This window comes from Phoxinus phoxinus, assembly GCF_949152265.1.
Source record: "Phoxinus phoxinus genome assembly, chromosome: 8".
Taxonomy (NCBI): domain Eukaryota; kingdom Metazoa; phylum Chordata; class Actinopteri; order Cypriniformes; family Leuciscidae; genus Phoxinus; species Phoxinus phoxinus.
Genome location: NC_136883.1, coordinates 37,755,608 through 37,779,166, shown reverse-complemented (window position 1 = coordinate 37,779,166; position 23,559 = coordinate 37,755,608). Strand labels below are relative to the sequence as shown.

The window sequence follows — 23,559 nt, the reverse complement described above, 5'->3', positions numbered from 1 at the left end:
ACTCTAAAAAATGCTGGGTTGTTTCAACCCAATTTTGGGTAAAATATGGACAAACCCAAATATTGGGTTAAAAATGTAATGTAAAAATGTAACCCAACGGCTGGGTTTGTCCATATTTTACCCAAAATTGGGTTGAAACAACCCAGCATGTTTTAGAGTGTACAAGTGAAAACTGAGTCAAAGGCTGAGAAATAGCTCATGGTTTTGGAGATTTGGTGTGTAGTTCTACACTTTGAGTGACAGGTTTCAAAAATTGTGTGACATGAAAATATTTTGTGTGGGAAAAACTGTAATAAAGCAGATCTCTATTATAGAAGTCTAGGCTTTTATAGAAACACATCCATTAAATTACAACACAAATATACATTTTTTTAAACGATACCGAGTTGAAAAAGACCGCAAAACAGTTGCATAAACAAGTCTGACCAACTAGTAAACAACCTTATTTTTTTGGACTTGTGTAAGCGGATTATGCCACCACAATGACCCAATGTTTCTGAGAGATCGAGCACGGGTCAGTCTCACTCTCTCTCTGGCATTAAACTGCAGATTCGTTAAAGTAATTCAGCAGCGGACGGATGACACAGCCTGAAGACAGACACTTCAGAATCAGAATGTCCTGATGATTAACTCTCCCGCACGTCATCAAGATGTTCACGTCTTTCTTTCTTCCTCAAAGGTTTTTGAGGAAAACATTACAGGATTTTTTCTACGAAAGACAAAGCCAGCGTTTAAAAAGATGCATTTGCAATGCAATGTTTACTTCTATAATGTGATGCATTTCTGAGTAAAAAAATAAATAAAAATGTTATCCAACAAGACCAAGACCCTTCATATAGACTATAAACAGTTGTACAGATGCAATAACGTCTAAAAAGTAAATCCGGCACTTTATCAAGATGTATTAATTATTTATTTTATATTTTGCACCTTAAAATACAAAATGACAAAAATAATGATAACAAAACATAAAATATATAATCAAAAATAAGACAAATATTATAAATTTAATGATGTGCAGGAAGAGGCAAAAAAAAAAAACCCAACTGGGCTTATTTAACGCCTCCACCTATAGACATAATTACAATAAAATCAAAACAAAAACCATAAAAAACAAAAACATACTACATAAAAGTAACAACAAACTGAAATACATATATCCATAACAAACACACATGCACATAGGCTACATGTATACATACCATCAACACATTTTAAAGACGATTACAATAGTGAAAATAATAAACAAAAAAATATGATCATAACAAAAAAACCAAATATTAAATATATAAAAAATTTAGAACAGCAGTTAAATGGGCTTTTAAATATCTTTTATAACATTTCAAAACTGCATAAATATATTCTACAACATAAGCTATACAGGAATTTTGTTTTTATTAGTAACCAATTCATATTTTCCCCTTTTGCCATAAATACCCCCCCCCCCCCCCAAAAAAATCCCTTTTTATTTCTTAGTTTTTAAGCTAAACTCTTAAGCCAAACACAAACTTGAGGACATGCCAAAAAATGAATATAATTTGCATTATTTTAAACCATTACTGCTGCTACAGACGGACATTTTATACAGCTCAAGTATCAATAATTCATCTTTAAATCCAGCCAGCAAAACAAAAGGATTTTCCCACAGAATTTGTAAAGCGCATCATGTGATGTTGAAAAGTCCAGCACAGCACATTTTGGATTTACCCCTTATTTAACATTTAAATATGTCATAAAAACATTTGGTTACAAACATGTTACAAACAGCCAAGGTGCTCTCCAATACTTGTGTAAAAGCATCTTGTTATTTTCTACTCTGGCGATTTACCTACTGTACTAAATTTGTGTTTGTTTTACAAAGAGGACTTTTATTTTGGCGTGTGGCGCATGCGCAGTGAAGCGTCAGATATCTATCAGAGCCACTGGTTACTATGGCACGACTGTTATTAGTACAGAGTCGGTGTATGAAAGAAAGAAAATATACAAAAATGGACCATAGGCGAGGAGCAGACACGGTTAGTTAACTTATTTATTCGTTTTTTTTTTTTTTAAGTTCTTGTCATTTCTGACATGTGATGCTCACTAATATAACCGTTAAATGATCGTACACAACGCGTCTTCTCTGACATTTATGATGATTATGATGATGATGTAATTTCGCGCTCTTAGCTTAGTTAAATTAAATTTATTCTAATTCTTATTTATTTTAATTCAGTAAATGTTCGACCGTTAACGTTAGCCGTTTAACTGCCATCTGGCGGACTTTTTAGTCGTCACACATTTCGCGAGTTAAATGAGAACATCAGTGTATCAAGCACCGCATAGTACTGTATTTATCATACAATTGAGTGTTTAATTAGTTATCTTGGCATTCATATGAAGAACTACAGCATCCATCCCACTATCGAGTGCACTGCACACACACATATGGGGGAAGATAAGGACGCCTTCTGTTCTGACGCGTTCAAACTCTGAGGAAGTTCAACAGTCTGTCAAACTCAGTCACTCACTCAGTCTGTCTGTCAGAACTCGCTCGTTAAGATGGACCGGGCTCGTTTCTGTGTGCTGTTGACATGGATTTCGTGTGCTTGTTCTACAAATCTGCATTATGATGCTCGAGTGACGGTGAAACACGAAGGTAAGCGAACATTTACTTGTTATATTCTCAAAATCATGGTTCTGTGAAGAAAAGAACTAACCACACACACACACAAACTTTAATATATATTGCAGTCAGTAAGAATAACGGGGCTGCCAACTTTTGAGTTTGGAGTGATATTTTAATATAATTTAAATTAATTTAAAACAATATTAATATTCTACAGTTTTTCTCAAATGCTAAAACACATTTCACAAACGTTTTCCTCAATGTTCCCCAATGTCTAAACACAACACCCTTTTCTAAAGCTACATAAACACAACCACACCTTCTCACTTCAAAACTCAAACTTTCACACCAAAAGAGCAGCTTGAAGCTTTCAAAAATGTAAACACTATACACATCATTACACACTACAGCAAAACAATTGAAAACACAATGCTCAATTTGTGAGAAGGTTCTTTGTTTCATAACTGCCAATGCATATTTTTAGAAACTTTACAGTAATGGATCTTCTTAGATCTCTGCAGAGGATTAGGCATTTAGATTTGTGAGTTTCATATGAAGAGTATAAATCTATAGTAAATTCTGCATGTACTGTAACACAACTCAATGCAAAAACAGAATCTATTGCACACAACAGTAGGGGAGAGGCGGGACAGTTGAAACACTTTTCAGATAAACGTCATTTTCTACGATAAGGTTACAGATAGATTTTTTTTGTGTGTGTGATCAACAACTCACAAATGTGTTCTCTTAGTATCATGTGTTATTCGGTACAAATATAGAATGATTTAAGTAAAAATTGACTTTGATCGGTAGTTGTGCTTTGTTTCAATCGTCCCGCCTGAGCGGGACGGTTGCAACACAGGGGTGGGACGGATGAAACATAACAGTTTAAACGGCAACTATTCATCTAATGCTTGTTTTTATGAACAATACCTGACAAGTAACTTGTGTACACATTGTTACAAACATATTTTGTCATTTATTTAAATTTAAAGGCTCATTTTAACCATTTTGTTCTATCACCCATTAAACATAGACGATAAGCCTATGCGCATTTTGTGTAATCTTTCTAATAGGCTATTTTGACGAAGACAGACAAATCCGTTTACAATTAATTATCTTACACTTCTTCCTTGAGTCATATCGAGTGTTTACTAGTTGAATAGCCTTAACAGCGGTTTTCCTATGACCAGTTTAACTGGCAGGAGGCGCTGTTTCATCCGTCCCGACAGCGCATCCCGACAGTTAAACCTGTTTTCCCCTTAAACTAAAAAACTTTGATATTGCACACTTAAGGGTGTGTTACAGTACTAATACACCTGCCGTATTATCATTACAATGGCACATGAAACAATAAATACAACTTGTCAGTCAAAAAAAAGTACCGCACGAAAGAATTCACTTACTGCACTCAAAAACAGCTTTCCGGCTTTAAATCCAAAACGGCATGACGTAAAGAAGAAATGTTTTCGCGGGTCTGGTAGGCATTGCGTGTTGTACGTGCTGAAGAAATATGACGTACATGACGTGAGTGGTTTTCAAGAAAATCGCAATGTTTCATCCGTCCCGCGTTTCAATCGTCCCGGCTCTCCCCTACTCTTGAAAACATGATCAGGGTGTAAAGTTTTTTTAGTTACTTTATTCACACCACAATCACTGTGCGGCATCATGTCGCTGAGCTGCATCGGGCCACATCACCTCATCCACATCGCAGGCTATATTGTCTCTTGCCAGGCACCGCGGGAAAAACGCCCTGGAATGGCGAATCCATCCTTGGAAGGCCTCCACTGGGATGTCAACACAGGCCAGCTCCATTGCCCTTAGGAGGTTCTCTCTAGTGTAGGGCTGCACGATATGAGGAAAAGCTGCGATGTGCGATAACATTGTTTAATATTGCGATGACGATATCACTTGCGATAAATGTGATTGTTAACTATACTGTTCCCATGTCTTAGTGCTTTAATAGGTTCTTTGCGTGATAGGTCAAAGGTTTATTACCTGCCTGGTTCAGAATACACGATTTTAGCGGGATTTTGGCACGATCCGTTTGACGTATGGGTGTCGTGGAGATTCGTAATAACGACAACGTTTCATCTCGTATAGTGTGTCATAGTGGGCGACTATACGTCGCGTCTGCGATGCTTTACGACAGAAAGACTATAGCATGTTTAATTCTTTAACGGTCCTCCACGACGGGTTGAATATGTGAGCGAGGCGAGACGTGAGTGAGTGCAACAGTGAGTGTGTGTGTGCGCCAGTGAAAGTGTGTGTGTGCGTGCGTGAGCGAGCGAGCGAGTGAGCGAGCGAGGGACAGTGTGTGTGTCTGTGCGTGCGAGTGAATGTTTGCGAGTGAATGTGTGTGTGTGACGGCACGCGATGACTGGTCGGAAAGCAACGTGTAGTCTGACATGTTTCTTGTCCACGATTTTAGGAGTCAAAAACGTGTAAGTTAGTGCTAATCTGAACCAGGCATTATTCATCGTGTCAGGCTGTCTGTTGCGATGTGTTCATCGCGGGAGTTCATATCGCGATGACGATGAAAATTCGATGTATCGTTCAGCCCTACTCTAGTGTATGGTTGTCTGTCATAAACCTTCCATCTCCACGATGAGAAGAACTCCTCTATAGGGTTCAGGAAAGGGGAGTAGGGTGGCAGACAGACGTTTAAAAAGTGGTTACTGTTGGTGGTGAACCACTCTCTGATTTGGTTTGTTCTGTGTACATTGTCCCAAATGATCACATAAATGTGATGTGCGGGCCCAGGATGGTGTTGTTGGCTGTCCAGGAGGATGTCTTTGAGCTCCTCTAGGAAGGTGAGGAGACGTTGGGTGTTGTGAGACCCAAGGACAGCACGCCGGTGGACAAGCCCCTCCAAACCCATGGCCGCACAAAGAGTAATATTACCCCACCGTTGGCCAGGAACCTCAGTGATGGCTCTTTGGCCAATGATGTTACGGCCTCTTTGCCTTCGTTTCTGTAGGTTGAAGCCAGCCTCATCCAGGAAGAGGTTTTTTTTTTAGGTCCCCTCGAAAACGAGACGTTACATCTCAAGGGGTTTTCCTCTTACTGTAACAATAAATTCAAATTCAATTAAAAAAAATACAATGACATGGTCAATGACTCTTGCTCGCATCTCATCCATAATGATGGTGCGAGGTTGTCTTGCTCTCCCTCCAGGACCTTCTCCTCTCCCTTGTTGGCCTGCTCCTCTTCTTCCATGGCCAGCTCTTCTCCCTCCTCTGACTCGAACTCCTCTTCCCCTGACTCTGCCTTCATCCATTGTGTTTGTTTGGAATCTTCAGCAAACTGTGCACTCTGAACTTGCTTTTATACATGTGGTCACAGCATTGGCAACAAGTGTCTTCAATTTTGAGTCGTTGTGTGTAATGAATGACACCAGGGGCCCTATTTTAACGATCTGAAACGCAAGTGTCAAAGTGCAAAGCGCAAGTAACTTTGTGGGTGGATCCCGGCGCTGTTGCTATTTTCCCGGCGGATAAACGACTCTTGCGCCCGACGCAAATCTAAAAGGGTTGGTCTGAAGTACAGGGTGGGAAATTAACTTTTTTGTCCACCAGCCACAGTGGCTGGTGGATGCCCAATTTTACCAGCCACTTATATTTTTTACCAGCCACTTTTTCCGGAAATCAAATTGCAAGAAAGAAATTGCTTCAATACGTTTTTTATTTATTTCAGGGTACCCCCAGGATCCTCCAGCTTAAATTCAAGGCTTTTTAAGACCTTTTTAATACCATTTCAAATGAAATTCAATGCCAACTTCGTACCCATTCCAACATAAGTATGAGGGGAAAATGTCAAACCTGTATACATTTTAAACCCTGGAAAATAATTATGTAGGCTACTATGTAGGCTACTTGAATTAAATAAAACATTTTATTTAAATGATCAGTCCTATTTAATACATACGCAACAGCGTTGTAGTGCGCTTGGTGTGTGTAGGCCAGTGTTCATTTTGGCAACCATTTTTGATTCAGTCTTAGTCTTCATCTTCAGACGAAAATGCTTATGAATGCAAACTTTTAGTCATTACTTTTAGTAAACTGCAGTTACTTTAGGTAGCTATTTTATATGTAGTCTTTAGACAGAAAATGTCATAATTATTCTCTCTAGGCCATTCAATTAAGCTTATGATGATAAATTATTTACATTGCACTCTTTAGCAGTAGCACTTGTGCAATTCTACATGTCCCTTTTCCTAAGTTCCTCTCTTCCACTTAGACTGCAGTCACACCTTTTCCATTAAGGGACAATATTCGCCCCCTTTAATACATTTTTTAATTTAATTTTTAACCTTTATAATACCTTTTAAAAATAAATAATGCTTTAAATAAAACAATGTTCAATAAATATGCAATGTTAAAAAACGTTTTTAATATTAATAAAAATATTATATTAAAATAGCCAGTAGGTGGCGGTCATCGAGTCATTCATTTATTGAATCTCACGATTCGTTCAAAGCCACAGATTTCGTTGCAAAATAGAGCAATAAGCCTGACTATACTGTTTTAAATGCAGTACATCACTTAAATGTTACCCCTTTTTTTACTGTTGTATAAAATCAATGTCACATTTGAAATCGTGTGGATATTCGGGAAACATTGCATTCTTGCTCATATATGATCAACATTAAAAACACTGCTGGATATCAGCCTGCATTTTGATCGCAGATTTAGTCGCACAAACAGCGCAAGCGGCTCGTGACAGAACACAGACCGACTGAATGACACTTTAATTTAAGTAGAAAATCTCAAATAAAGATCGCTGAACTCCAGCTTGTCTGTGTTTTCAGATCATCCGCGCTTCAGCAGTGTAGAGAGCGCGCGCGCATGGTTAAAAATAATTTCCCTTTCTTCTGCACCAGCTCAGCTCAGCTATATATATATATACACTTTTTATTTTATTTTTATTCTCAGCTTAGCTATGTGTATAAGTTATACAGTATAACGGTCTCTTCAGCGCCGTGACACAGCGCTGAAAACCAATCAAAAGAGTTACTCGACAAAAGTGTATTATTGTTACTTAGCAACCGCATTCTTTGACAAAGGCTGTCCAATCCGTACAATGAAATCACTCGCAGCATGTGTTTATTGGTTACTACTTAATACAAACAATGTTAAGTCAATGTAAAGACGCGTTTATGCGCGTCTGGTGGTCCTGTCCTGGTCCCTCGGTGGATGCGAATTTTTGCGAACTGTATTCGCTTTTGGTGCGAACGCAGCATTATTATAATCCACCCGCCACTGTGGCTGGTATACACGGCAAAGTGACCCGCCACTTTGAAAAAGTACCCGCCCTCGGCGGGTGGCGGGTGCTAATTTCCCACCCTGCTGAAGTAGCTTCATTACTCATAGGTGTGGTTTGGGCGTAACGTGAAATAAACCAATCAGAGCGTCCTCTCACATTCCCTTTAAGAGCAGACGCGCTTGTTCCATGGCGGATCGCTATTATAACGGCAGATTTACCTGCGCACGCCAGGAGCGGTTCACAGCCGAGGAGACCGACGTTCTCGTCAGGGCCGTAAAACACAGAGAAGTGACATTGGGGATGATGGAGAAACCACACAAATTAGCTTCGGTTAAACAGGCATATAATTTGGGTAGTAAATGTGTAGCCTAATCTAGATTTTTTTTTATTTTTTTATCTAGATAGATCTTTTTCACATCTTCACGGACACAACAATGATTTCCCTCGTGTGTTAATATTTTTCCTTGTAATAATGTATGATTTGCAAAAATGAAAACTGCTGCATCTGTTTATATTAGAGAATCAAAGTGGATGCGCGTTAACATTATGGCAAGCACGCGCCCTTAAAATACTACATCACTAACGCGCAACGCGCCACTGACTTTAGACTGTTTTTTCCCTGGTCAGTTGCGCAATTGCTTTCTAAAACTGGAAAATAGCACCATGGAAGTTTTGCGCCGGAACACACCTCCTCTTTGCGCTGAACCGCCCCCGCGATCGCAAGTTCATTCCCTAATTTACCGACGTGCGTCTGTGGAGGGAAAAGTCCGCTGTGCGCGGGTGCAAAATAGGAATGATACATGCGTCGGTGTTCAAAGTCAATTGCGCTGGGTGCAAGATAGGGCCCCAGGTGTGTTCATTGTGTTCAAATATTGCTGACTGTGGCAAGCATTTTGCATCACATGAGCTTTCATTTGAGAATATGAGCAGAGTTCTTTTGCAACTTGTGTTTTAGCAAGGAAAAATGTGTTAAGATTTATGAGAACGGAGGATTGTGTTTTGTGAATTGTGTCTTCATGTGAAATGTGTTTATGATATTGGAAAAAGATGGCTAGATTTAGTAAATGTGTTTAGACAACTGGTCATTTGGTTTAGAGGATTGGCTTTTGTGTTTCAGCATTTGAGAAAAACTGTAATATAAGGTGATTTGTATAATAACATAGATATTTTTACTCTTACATCGTTAGAAAAATATGTAATATAGTGCCTATATTTAGCAAAATTCTCCTAAAGTAATTTTTCTAGCCTATTATACTATGAAAAAAACTAACCACACACACTTTAATATATATTACAGTCAGTAAGAATAACAGGGCTGCCAACTTTTGAGTTTGGAGTGATAATTATTTGAATATAATTTAAATTACTTTAAAACAATTAATATTATAAATATTACTATAATATACAAATAGGATATTACCCAATTTTATACAATTAATTTGTGATTTGTATAATAACATTTTTCTAACGATGTAAGAGTTAATATATATATATATATTTAGCAAAAATGCTCCTCTCTAAAGTATTTTTTCTAGCTTACTATACTATGGTCATTGAATGGCTTTTCTGAGGTAAATGTGACTTTACGTGACATTGATTACAATGTTTTATTGTAGTTTTTCTGCGATTGAAACACTGATTACATGAGACATGATTGATTTCAATAAGTTGTTCTGTATCTTTCAACATTCCTACTGATGTTTATCATGTTTATTTAACGCTGTAACTAGTAGCAAAGAGGAAGAGATGATGGTTCAAAAGCCAGGCACATTAATTAATTATGCGGAAGCTTGTTTCCGTCACGGAATAAAACAATTCAAAAGATAAGTGCGACTTATTTACAATTCACAATTCATATTGCGTGTTAAAGTCAGAAAATGGGAGTTTATGTTGCAATTCTGACTTTATAACTACACCCTTGCCTCATTTAGTATTAGCGGTTTTATGAATATGCAAATGTGCCCCGCCTCCACTCACTCACTCACTCAGCTCAGAGATCCACTCGTTGACAATCACACGTTGATCTGATTGGTTACAAGAAACCGTATGAAACCGCTCCCCATTCACTATATAGTGCACTATATCGGGTATCGGCCATTTTGTAGTGGTGTCCGAATTCTGAGTGAACGACATCATTCCCTACATTCGTTCACTACTTTTACCCACAATCCTCTCTGAATTCGATGTACACTTGCTGAAGCACTAGCCTATATCCAGACATATTTTTTTCCGAAATAAGGTCCCATGAGCCGGAAGCGGAGGGGCGGGACTTAGGCTCTCTATATAGGGATTAGTCACTGAACTCTTCATCCTCGCTTCTGAACAACTCCGCTAACTAGAGCGCCCTCTCGTGGCTGCAGACGGTAATGTTTTCTCTTGGTTAATCTCAGTCAGTATGAATTAATTTTGATATATAAGTCGCACCTGACTATAAGTCGCAGGACCAGGCAAACTATGAAAAAAGTGTGATTTATAGTCCGGAAGATACGGTAGATCCTCTTCACCCTCATCAGCCGTCTCCTGCTCTCTTGGGCGGGTCGACAGAGCACTTAGGAGGATCAGAGGATGTTAGTTTAGTCAAATATCTTATCTCTTCCTGAACCGTTTTTCAAAAGCCACAATTACCTTTTTAAAGTTTCAGATCCAGACAAAACAGTCCCTTCAGACTTCCGGGTCATCCCTTCATCAGTCCCTTATATACTTCCGGGTCGCACTAGCAGTGATGTCATAGGCTGTTGCCGGCCAATAGGATTGCCGTGATTAGATAAGCGTTCAGACAGGCGGAGGCGTTCCCATAATGTCAAATCGACGCATTGCGAGTTCTCTTTCGAAAGGGAAACCAGCGATTTCAAACCGTGTATGAATAGTCAAACGGTTCTATGAATATGCAAATGAGCCCCGCCTCCACTCACTCACTCACTCAGAGATCCACTGGTTGACGATCACACGTTGATCTGATTGGTCAAGGTAGTGTGTGACGTCAGAAACACCAGCGATTTCAAACCGTGTTTTTGAGACTGTCTTTGGTTCACTGCAGTTTTAAAGGTCCCATGACATGGGGTTATTATATTATTTTATAATGTTTCCTGGGTTGCCCTTATAATGTTAGTATGTTTTTTAGATAAAAAATAGTCATAATTTAGAAACAAAAGGCATTTTTCCTAGCCCAGTTTTAGCCTCAGATTTGAACGCTCTGTTTGAAGGGGCGTGTCTGTGTGAGACTTCGGTGTAACCGGCCACTGCTGTGATTGGCTGACATGCTTGCATATGAAATAGCTACTTATTACATGTGAAACTCTCTCGAATACTTTTACTACAGTTATTATACGTTTTTACTATTACAGCTATCGAGATTAACAAATCGTCAGAAGTTTTTAAAGTATTTAGATCTATTCCCATCACATACAATGTTGCCGTGATGAGCATTGGGCAAGCAGATGACAGTCTGTTGTTGATCGCGAGAATGAAGATCTTATCATTGCAACGCAGTTTCTGCACTCTCTCTGCTTTCCCCAATGCAAACACGATGATGTAAATACAGTAAGAGCTTCATGTGCAGTGTAACGTGCGTCATTGATTTCATAACGAGTTTGGCAAGTGTCCAGATAAACTCGATCGCGCTGTGTCCATGAGAAAATGAGCTAGGAAGTATAGGAACGCGTGCGCGCGATTCCTACAAAGATTGTTCTTTGATCGCTTTCTGTATATAATTTATTCACAATTTAAATACGATTATTTTCATCCTACTAAAAGAAACGATGTGAAGTTGATATTTTAGTCACTGGCTTGACTTACTGAGGCATAAACAGCAGTATTGAACGATTTGAAAGAAAGATTACCTGTCTGAACTTGAACAATTACACATCAGAAAGTGTTGCTTGGTAGCTCGATCGATTTATTTTCAGACGTTCGTCGAAGCCAGCTCTATGACCCAAGTTGAGGAAACAGTCGTCGGTGAAATGTTTGCCGCAGACATGCAAAACTTTGGGGAGTTGTGTCGGCGCATTTCCAGAGAAAATGAAATGAATCCACTGGTTCTTCTGGGGCTTGGATGAAGGAACTAAAAAAAGGCTTCGGTGTTCATTTGTACATCCAATTATTGAGCAATTATTATGCTTCACTCGCTCAAAAGCCATGATATCTCCCGTGGACGAACTAAAATCGCGCGCACGCGTTCCTACTTACTAGCTCATTTTCTCATGAGGGAAATATTCTCTGGGCGGGCTAAGCAGAGAGAGGGGAGGTAACATTTCCTCCGTATGACGTCATACGGAGGAGATTCAAGATCAGCCCGATTGAGCTTCCACTTTCTCAAAGGCAGAGAAAGATAGCAAAAGCTCGATTTACACCGATTGAAATTTCTAGAAATTTGGGGACCATATAAAGGCTAGGGGAACTCATATTAATGTTAAAAAACCTCAAAAAGTGAAAATTTCATGTCATGGGACCTTTAAGCAGAAAATAATCAGCAATGCTGTCCACTTATGAACTTACACATGGTGTGTGTTAAAGCAGATTAATAACACCACATACACACATAAACTACATTAAAAGCTGGATTTACACCAAAGGGGGACTTTAAATTGTTTAAAAACATTTTATTGTCGGATATTACATGAAAATACGTTGACGGTGTTTTATATCCAAATCTAATATTTAATAGTCAAATATTCACATTTGTATGTCTCAAAGCCTTATGTTCACATGTTTTCTCATGAACTCGATGGTAATTACCCACAAACCACTTACCAGTGTGTGTTTCCCGGAGCCAACTATGATACGAACTCAACTGAACTAGTGACCATATCAGTTGGCTAATTATGCTTTTGGGAAACGCAACCCAGAGCTGGTGTTGTGCATTATTAAACTGGACGGACGCATATAATTCTGGATATTACATCTTCAGTTTTTCTCTCTCTTTCAGGTATAACCAGATTTTCTTTTGAAGACCGCTATAGTGGTTTGGTTAAGATGGTCAGCACTTCTGGTAGCATCATCTGGATGGGAAGAAACGAGACACTTTATTCCATCACACCAGCACAAAACCCCAAACTGGTACCTCATCTAGATGTATTAAACCAGCTGATCAAACGAGAAGCATAATATTTTTTTAATTTAAATGATTATGCAAAACCACATGTAACTGCTCTGATGAGAATCATTTGAAATATTGAAATACATTCAAATATTTTTCTTATTAAGAGTTTATGGCTTTAAGAGTAACATGATTAGCATGTTTGAAGGTTATGTTTGTGCAGTGTCAACTTTTTAAGCTTGTAATATGAGATGTTTACTGTAATAGACTGTTTGGATCCTTTTTATTTTTTAGGTAAATGTGAGTCTCTGTAAAGATGAAAGTGCAGATTCAGTAAGTATTAAAAAGAGAGTTTAAGGAAAATGTTAAAGGATTAGTTCACTTAAAAAAAAACTTTTGCTGATAGTTTACTCACCCCGATGTCATCAAGATGTCCATGTCTTTCTTTCTTCAGTGGAAAAGAAATGAAGGTTTTTGATGAACACATTTCTCCATATAATGGACGTCAATGGGCCCCAAACGGGTCAAGGTCCAGATGACAGTGTCAGCGCCGCTTCAACGGGCTTTAAACGACACCAGACGATGAATACGGGTCTTATCTAGCGAAACCATCGTCATTTCACACATAAATAAAAAAGCCTTGCTCTGTTCTGTGATGCGCGTTCGTGACGTCACGTGATACGCAGTTACGCTGAAAAGGTCACGCTTGATGAGTCAGTGTTTACAGATGTGCGGACGGAGGACCATACACACATATTCAAATGTCTTTGTGTCAGTTTATCGTTTAAATGCCCATCTCGTGTGTGTATCCTGGTGTTGGAATATTAAAAAGCCTAAAAGAACATTTTCGTCAGGACAGAATTTTTTTACTTTTTACAGAAGCGTGACCTTTTCAACGTAATTGCGTATTACATGACGTCACGAACGCGCATCACAGAACAGAGCAAGGCGAGCGCTTGTGCTTATAAAACTTAAACTTGTTTATTTATGTTTGAAATGACGATGGTTTCGCTAGATAAGAGCCGTATTCATCGTCTGGTGTCGTTTAAAGCCCGTTGAAGCGGCGCTGACACTGTCATCTGGACCTTGACCCGTTTGGGGCCCATTGACGTCCATTATATGGAGAAATGTGTTCATCACAAACCTTCATTTCTTTTCCACTGAAGAAAGAAAGACATGGACATCTTGATGACATCGGGGTGAGTACATTATCAGCAAAAGTTTTTTTTAAAGTGAACTAATCCTTTAATGCAAATTTTTGATATTCCGGCTTCCCGGAGTATCAAACTGTACTGACTCCGGTTTCTACCAATATGCTTAGTTATTACATTATCCAGTTTTACTGGTTTAAATGTAGCCTAAATATTATTTTCTTGCTGGTTTGTTTGCAAGACTTTCTTTTGAAAATATTTTTTTTCTCCATTCGGCTGCACAAGATGAAAACATTTCTATAATATCTTGGGTTAAAATTGAAGTCTGTATATTTCTGTGAAACTTTATCAGTAAGGATGATTTTATCACACACACACCCACACACACCCACACACACACACACAATGTTGTTTCAGGAGCTTCCGGTATTTTTGACGCATTAAAGGTCATTAACCACTGTTGATTTTTCAGAATTGTTCGTACAAGCTCTCTCTGCTCAGCCAGAGCGCTGATGGACGTCTCCTGTTCTTCTGCGGATCTGCTAGTGAGAAAACAAAGTGCTGTTACTTGGTATGTCCTGTTTTTACTGTATGCTTTTTAAACTGGTGTGAACGTATGAAGCTGAGTCATAGCTTTTTTGTTCCAGAACTCCAGTTATTCCCTGATTGATTGCTTCAAATTAGAAAATTACGAGCCAATTATTAGTGAGCCATCATTACTTGTTGGTGAGTATTGCACACTGTTTTGAGTATATGCGTTTGTATTCATGTAGTAAGCTTGCATTGGTTTGAGTTGCTGTTTTGGTGCCACTACCGTATTTTCCGGACTATAAGTCGCTCCGGAGTATAAGTCGCATCAGTCAAAAAATGCGTCAGAGTAAAAAAAACATATATAAGTCGCACTGGACTATAAGTCGCATTTATTTAGAAATTTATTTCACAAAATCCAAGACTAAGAACAGACATTTAATCTGGAAAGGTTATTCAGCGACACAATAGCACACAGAACAACAGCTGAATAGTGTCGGTGTGTTAGCGTAACACATGATCAATTATTCAGCGACACAACAGCATAAAGAACAACAGCTGAATAGTGTCCGGTGTGTTAGCGTAACACATGATCAATTATTCAGCGACACAACAGCATAAAGAACATATACCTGAGGCTGAATAGGCTAAACTAACATTAGCCAGCGAGTCCAACAAGTTACCGGTAAACAAAGACCAAGCTCCCGATCTCACTCCACAACACTGAATCCATTGAGTTCTTCCTCGGTGTCGCTTCTGAACAACTCCGCCAACTAGAGCGCCCTCTCGCGGCTGCAGACGGTAATGTTTTCTCTTGGGTCATCTCAGTCAATATGAATTAATTTTGATATATAAGTCACACCTGACTATAAGTCGCAGGACCAGCAAAACTATGAACAAAAAGTGAGACTTATAGTCCGGAAAATACGGTAATTAGGATTGCAAAAATAATGATCATTCATATCTTGTTGAATAGTTGTGTTATTGAAGGGCTAGTTTCATCATGCATGCATCTGGTGAGCATGATGTTCTGAAACACCCACTCAGATTCTTCACAACCAAATGGCTTGTTCATTGTTTGGTTTCTCAAACATTCCTACTTTCCCTTCAACTCCTACCCTGTCCTCCACTATTCAGTGTTGAGGAAAGTAGGCACTAATCGTTGGTACAGAAGCTTACATTATGAAATAGCGTTCCAATATGATTTCACACGGGGTTGCGTGTTTGTTCTAGCAGTGGTTCAGGAAACCGCCGATGTGTTGAAACGCTGTTACTGAAGCTCATGCTGCAACTAACATGCTTTTGCATTAGGCATCACATTTTCATGCTGCGATTAATTAATTGAGCTTTTATCATGGTATACGATACGGTATTATCACGATATTTAAACTGCACAAGAGAAACAGGTTACAAAAAATAAAAAGCTTCAGTGTTGTCCACTCAGTAACTTTAATAACTTTTTAATAGGGCTGTCAAAAGATTAATCACGATTAATCGCATTCAAAATAAAAGTTTGTGTTTACATAATATGTGTGTGTGCTGTGTATAATTATTATGTATATATAAATACACACACATTCATGTATATATTTAAGAAATATTTGCATTTATATACTGTATATACATTTATATTATATATAAATATTTTATATATAAATATTAAAAAAAACTTAAATATATACATGCTTGTGTGTGTATTTATATATACCTAATAATTATACACAGTACACACACATATATTATGTAAACACAAACTTTTATTTTGAATGCGATTAATCGCGATTAATCTTTTGACAGCCCTACTTTTTAAATAACAAAAAGTGCCTCAAAAAACATTTAAATACAAATAAATATAACAACAAAAATACACAATACAAATGTATAAAGTGAGTAATTGTATCAAACAGAAAGTGCAAACTGCATATAACTAACTGTCAATGTTCAACTCTTACTCTTAAACTAACAGGAAAGTTAACATATTATGTTACCATACAATAAAAAAATAAACATTCATGTCATTCCAAACAAATGGAGAAGTTTGGCAGAATGTTCACGCTGCTCCATTTCATACAATGGCTGTCAAGCTCCGAAAACGACCAAAAACGCACCATAAAAGTGTAAATATTAGGGCTGTCAAAAGATTAATCGTGATTAATCACATCCAAAATAAAAGTTTGTGTTTACATAATATATGTGTGTGTACTGTGTAGAATTATTATGTATAAATACACACACATTCATATATATATTTTAGGAATAATTGCATTTATATACTGTATATACATTTATATTATATATAAATATAACCAATTTTTATATAATTTTTTATACAACACACACATATATTATGTAAACACAAACTTTTATTTTGGATGCGATTAATCTTTTGACAGCCCTAATATATATATGATATTACAAGTCTAATGCAGTCATTTTATGCTTTGTGTGAGTGGCTTTGACATTTTGCTATAAATATCCCTGGAAGCTCATACAGTAATGCTCACGTTTGGTTAAACTACAGTGTCAGGAATGCGTCGGAGAAGAAAATGTGATTTCTGCACAGTTGTTTGTTTCATCACGACGTCAGTAAGAGGAACTGGCAGAGGAACTAGCGCTTCCCGTTTACTGATGGTCTAGAGTTCGTCTGGATCTGACAGGTGGATGTCGACCCTTTATTAGTGTTTCGGTAAATTATTTGTTTAACCAATAGGAACGAGACAGGATGGGTTGGGTCTGTGGTGTCTTAACCTTAAATCTGAACAGATTGTTCAATCTGGTTGCATTAATTCACAGACTTTCTTTGAAATCTAAATTAGAAATAAGATTTGAAAATTGTGGCGCATCACATTGTATAAGATATTCTTAAAGTTCAATCATTTTATCCCTTAATACTCATCTTTGACACCAAAATGACATATTTTTAAAAAAAATTCCTTGGAAAAAATGTCTTCATGTCTTAAAATATCTTGAATGTAACTCGACACCCTTGCCTCATTTAGTATGCGTGGTTCTATGAATATGCAAATGAGCCCTGCCTCCACTCACTCACTCAGAGATCCACTGGTTGACGATCACACGTTGATCTGATTGGTTACAAGGTAGTGTGTGACGTCAGAAACACCAGCGATTTCAAACCGTGTTTTTGAGACTGTCTTCGGTTCACTGCAGTTTTAAGCAGAAAATACTCAGCAATGCTGTCCACTTATGAACTTACACATGGTGTGTGTTAAAGCAGATTAATAACACCACATAGACACATAAACTACATTAAAAGCTGGATTTACACCACAGCGGGACTTAAAGTGCACATTGACTGCAACCTACACATTTCCCAAGAATGCTTTAAAAGGTAAAGCATCACTTCTGCATCTCAAGTGGCACCAAACATGGAAGTAAAGAGATGGTGCTTGTATATGCAAAACTTCCTTCCGTGATGCTAGCGTGTTTGTCAGAGCTTAGCTAAGAGATTGTTAGTGTGACCCTGTGGTTCTTACTGGGTCATTGTCAACTCTGATATACTTCTCTTTATATATGAGACTTTTGGTTTGAGTTACACACTGAAGTGTAATACTTGGATGAAAATTTTCCAATAATTTACTCACTTTCAAGCAGGGTGGGAAATTAACTAAAAAAGGTTAAAAAGGCTGCGAGACCATGGCAAAATAATGTGTTTGGTCAGTTTGGTCATATACAGTAATTGTAGGCCTACATGTTTAATGAAAAAAATATATTGACTCATCTCTCAGTAATAGGGTTGGGACTGTGAATCTGATATTAATAAAACACGTCGGCAAATATATTTGAATGGATTGTTATTGCGGCTTCCATAGACACCATTGTGCATTTTACAAACTATAAATGTATTGTTTTGCTATAAATTATATGTATTTAAATGTCTGAAACCTAAAATAAACATTATGTGGTGTATGACAAGCACTGAGCGCGTCCATCTTTGGCTCTTGATGTCACTGTACATCCGCTCCTCAGTGGTCAGCTGATGCTGAGCGGGCCAACATCGAAATTGCTGATGAGATGTAGAGGAAAATATCTAGTGGAAAATGAGAATGTTACGTAACTCGCACGCTATTGGCTGGTCAGTGGGAACTGCACTAACCAATGGCTGAGCGGCGTAACTGCGCGAACCAATCGGTGCGAAGCCCAATCGGTGGGGAATCCGCCTATAAAAGACGCTCGAATTGCCATGGATTCAGGTTTTTAACCCTCTGGAGTCTAAGGTGTTTTTGGGGTCCTTGAGATGTTTTGACATGCCCTGATATTTGTATTTTTTTCAGTTGCTTATAAACATATTAACGGCAAAGGTGTAATTACACTCTATTTAGCACGAACATGGCTATCATAATATGTGAGCAACATGTATGTACATGTTTGCATTTTTGAGAGAATATTATTTATGCGTGGTTATTCAAAAAACTCAAACTTAAATGTTCTGATATAAGACCACCAACGACCAACTTAACATATTCCCACAATACTTTTGACTAATGGAAGTTATCGCCTAGAGTTTTTACTTCAAAATGACCTGAAAATCATCCGGGCTAATCGTTCACATTAAACAATAGATTGATTTAAATTTTGTAAGACACTTTTTGTTTGGAAAGGGAATATGCAGGTGGGCGTGAATGATCCAACAAGGTCATGAATCACACATGAAGCACAATGTTTTATTTCGATTGTAAGTGGACACATAAAAAAGTTGACATTTTACAGCTTATTTTTTCATATTTCTTAAGTTTGAAGGACCAAAACTGACGGAGTATTTTAGGTCTATTTTGCTGCTATGTAAAAAAACGCCCGCGCGTTTGCCGACCCCAGAGGGTTAATCGACTGAAGTGGCGATCGCTAGTCGTTCGCACTCGCCACTGTGGCTGGTATACAAGTCAAGTGCTAATTTCCCACCCTGCCCTCAAGCCGTCCTATGTGTATAGACTATCTTCTTTCAGCCGAACACAATCAGAGTTATATTAATATAACCCATACCCATATTAATATGACCCATAATATCCTGGGTCTTCCCAGTAATGACATTGAATAGTGCCCGAGTTTTTCAAGCTCCAAAACACGAATCCATCCGTCATCACAGTAATCCATACGGCTCCAGTGGGTTAATAAAGCCTTTAGTAGCTTATAAAATATAATATATTTTATATAATAAAGCCCTTCTGAAGCGAAGCCATGGGTTTTAGTAGCTTATAAAGTTTTAAATATGGATATTTTTCTTGTAAAAACCCATTGCTTTGCTTCAGAAGGCCTTTATTAACCCACTGGAGTCGTGTGGATTACTGTTATGATGGATGGATTCGTTTTTTGGAGCACTATTCACTCCCAGTATAAAGCTGGGAAGAGCCAGGATATTATTTAACATAACTCCGATTGTGTTCGGCTGAAAGGAGAAAATCTAGACACCTCGGAAGACTTGACGGTGAGTTAATATTGGATCATTTATGGGTACTATGTGCCCACGGATATATCTTAGTCTGGGTGGACACCATATTCAATTTTATGTGGATGAAAATGAAGTTTATAGTAACATGCACTGTATAAAGGTCCGAGATCATTTTCACACAGCTCTCAACTTTCAAACTGGTTTTAAGGAGTTTGTCGACTGAGCTTTTTTTTTTTTTTGGGGGGAAAGATATTTTTTCAGCAGAACAATTTGCATGTTGTTAAACAACAGTACAAACTGTACGGCTCATTTTCATTCTGGTACAAATTAAATATGACATTACCCTGACTAATGCAGTATTTGCGTCTATCATGCTATGCTACACGTGACGTCCATGTTCTGTCTTTATTTGACCTTTCAGGTGATATGCTGTACTTCACTCTGCCTGAGATGGGAAAGGGATTGTTCAGAGTAAACAAGGACAAAGAGCAGAACATTTGGTCTCAGGCGACTCAAACGGGTGAGAAATCAGATTAAACACAACACTACTGATATCTAAACGGTTTCATTGCCACACTTTCTCATTGAAATGAGTTTCATTCTCTTGTAACATTTAGAGCTAAAGTACTTAAAGCTGATCGCTGGTAAAGGTAAACACGAGGACAAAGTTTATTCCTTCTTCGCTGAGAAACACAAAAGTAAAGATGGCGAATCTGACCAGTGGGTTCCTCAAGTCTCTCAGAGCTGCAAGGTGAGCAGAAACACAACAAAACCTCTCCAGATCTGGCTTTCTTGGTGTGTGTGATTGTGGTTTACTGCAGACGTGCTTAAAGTTGAATAAATAATCTCTCCAGTGATGTGTGGTTTGTTAGGATAGGACAATATTTGGTCGAGACACAACTATTGAAAATCTGGAATCTGAGGAGCAAAAAAATGTAAACATTAGGGGTGGGGAAAAAAATCGATTCTTAGATGCATGGCGATGCGGACGTGGACGATTCTGAATCGATTCACAAATGGCAAAAATCGATTTTCAAAAAAAAAAAAAAAAAAAAAAAAAAAAATGTTTTTTTTTTTTGAAAATCGATAATAACATAATATTGACGGAACGCAAAAGACGGAACTCTGAAGCGTGGAAACAATATTGTCAAAGCTTCCACCCGGCTCGGAAAGGGCAAAGCGCATTACACAATCAATCGCAACTTTTATTGCCAAGGATTTGCATCCAGTCGTTGAGAACCAGGGCTTTCGCGCTATGTTGCACACTTTGGAGCCGAGATACAACGTCCCATCTCGGAGATATTTTACAGACACAGCGAAACCCACACTCTACAACAAGACCATAACCGAAGTCATGGAATCACTGAAGAAAGCGGGTAGGAGCTGTAACATGTGATGCGTGGACATCCGTATTTTATGTTAATAGAGATTCAGAATATGTTGAAGTTTGTTATAATTTGTTATTGTTGTGATTTTTACTGGAGTGAATTTACTGTTGTGAAATGGAAAATCAATAATCGAGAATCGTTAATAATCGAAAATCGACTGTAATCGAATCGGGACTTCAATAATCGTAATCGAATCGAATCGGGAAATCAGACAGATTAATCACCCCTAGTAAACATTGAGAAAATCTCCTTTAAAAGAGATTGCCATTTGTCTGATGTTACCAGTAAAATATGGCCGACATTATTATAAATATATCTAGTCAGGGACAAACATATTCATCTAAAATAATTCTGTATTTTCAGCTTCAGAATCATGAATATTGTTATTCTGGTGTCTCTATTGTCCTGTGCTTTGGGTTCCAGCACCAAGTCCATCCTATTCATTTACACACACTATGTAAAACCAAATTTAGCATTTTAATCAACAGGACATTTTCTGTTAACCTTTCATCATGTGTCTTGGAGTATCGCAATAATATCGTATCATGAGTTCGATATCGTGATATGTATCGAATCGTGACATGAGGGGATCGGTACACCCCTAAATCTCAAGCAAAGTACAGCTTCAGTGTTTTTATAAGTCATGTTCATGCATTCATAGACATACTAGCTTTATCTAATTGAAACTCCACCCAAACGGTCATTATCTACTCACCCTGAAGTCGTTCCAAACTTGTGTGACTTCTGTGGAACACAAAAGATTTAGAAAAATATAATTTGTCCTTAAAAGGAGCGTCGATATGCTCCAGAACAACAATGGGCCCTAATCATCGGGCTTTACGTGACGCTCTTAAACACATCTCCTTTTGTGTTCTGCAGAAGAAAGATAGTCACACAAGTTTAGAAAGATATGAGGGTGTGTAAATAATGACAAAATTAATTTTAATGGGACTATCCCTTTAACACTAAATATAAAGAAACCACCCAATGACATCTGTCTGTCCCAATTACATAACACTGCAGACGTCATGCTGTTTACATGGACTTCAGATGTACACTACCAGCCAAACGGTTTTTAAAGAAGTCTCTTCTGCTCACCGATGCTGCATTTATTTGATTAAAAATATGTTGAAAACAGTTGTGTACAATTTTTTTTTCAGGAATCTTTGATGAATAGAAAGTTAAAAAGACTTTTTAACCAAAGTCCAAAATCCATGACTGGTAGTGTACATAAAAATATTAATTATAGAAAGGCTGTCAGTATTGTTTTGGAACTGGCGCACCGTGTAGGTATCACTTCTGTTTCTCAGTCAAATTCACATTTATAAATAATCTCAGGTTTGCCAAATATCAGTCAGTAAACAGCATTATTATGTGTTTATTTCCTCTTCATCCTTTCACCTATTTTAGTAGATGACAAAATGACACCTGCATGTTTGATAAAGATGTTTCTCAGTAACTCACAGCCACATTTGTGCTAAGGGAAATTTTAATATAATTATAAACGCAGGTGTCGATGACTCATGTCAAGTGTTCATGTCAAAGCTCTGAATAGATGCAAGCAAGAAATTAACCTGAATTTTTTTATTTTTTTTGTCTTTTTGCAAACATGGAAAAAAAAATGGCATTTCCATTTCAGATTTGAGCAAAACTTTTGCGATATTTTCTAAATGGCGATAAAAAAACGTCCTCATTTCTGCTTTGAGTTTCTGGCATTTCTTAGTGGTTTAGAATCCAGTATTCCTGAAATTCTTTTGTCTTTTATAAGTTTAATAATTGTAGTTTCCATTGGAGTTTTGTGAAATATTGCTTTTTTGAATTGTCTGAAAAACCACCTCATGCGAGCATAAAAAAACTTTTGCAATATATGGGAGTTTTTGCGAAATTTGCGCGTTCCCCTTCTTTACCCCCCCGCCCGTCAGTGAAACTACTAGTGTCGCGGAGCGGGCGTGTTGCGGCTACATGGTGTAAAAACAAATATATAATTTTTTTTAAACTTATGACATTTAAAAAAAATTTTTATCTGAAATGTTTTTTTTTTCCCTCACACAAATTCTGTGTTTTTTTCTGGTAATCAAATGAAATTAAACAAACTTTTTGTCAAACAGCGTGCTGCACAATGAGCTTTACTGGTCGAATTAAAACATGGAAGAAAAATTGTGATTATTCCTTAAAAAATA

The 23,559-nt window shown here is 37.7% G+C and overlaps 1 protein-coding gene across 2 annotated transcripts in view; it reads left to right on the top strand.

Moving 5' to 3' along the window:
* The first annotated feature begins 1,899 nt into the window (after nucleotides 1-1,899).
* LOC307002510 (semaphorin-7A) overlaps nucleotides 1,900-23,559 on the top strand; it is a 37,235-nt gene continuing 15,575 nt past the window's right edge. The window contains exons 1-8 of one of the 2 annotated variants that reach the window (XM_079620186.1): nucleotides 1,900-2,015; nucleotides 2,527-2,638; nucleotides 12,798-12,928; nucleotides 13,203-13,241; nucleotides 14,532-14,630; nucleotides 14,707-14,785; nucleotides 20,413-20,511; nucleotides 20,609-20,742. In XM_079620186.1, coding sequence (XP_079476312.1) covers nucleotides 1,932-2,015; nucleotides 2,527-2,638; nucleotides 12,798-12,928; nucleotides 13,203-13,241; nucleotides 14,532-14,630; nucleotides 14,707-14,785; nucleotides 20,413-20,511; nucleotides 20,609-20,742 — 777 coding nt within the window. In that variant the 5' untranslated portion in view covers nucleotides 1,900-1,931. Of the gene's footprint in view, nucleotides 2,016-2,477; nucleotides 2,639-12,797; nucleotides 12,929-13,202; nucleotides 13,242-14,531; nucleotides 14,631-14,706; nucleotides 14,786-20,412; nucleotides 20,512-20,608; nucleotides 20,743-23,559 lie in introns of those variants that run through there. The other variant, XM_079620187.1, reaches the window with a different exon arrangement.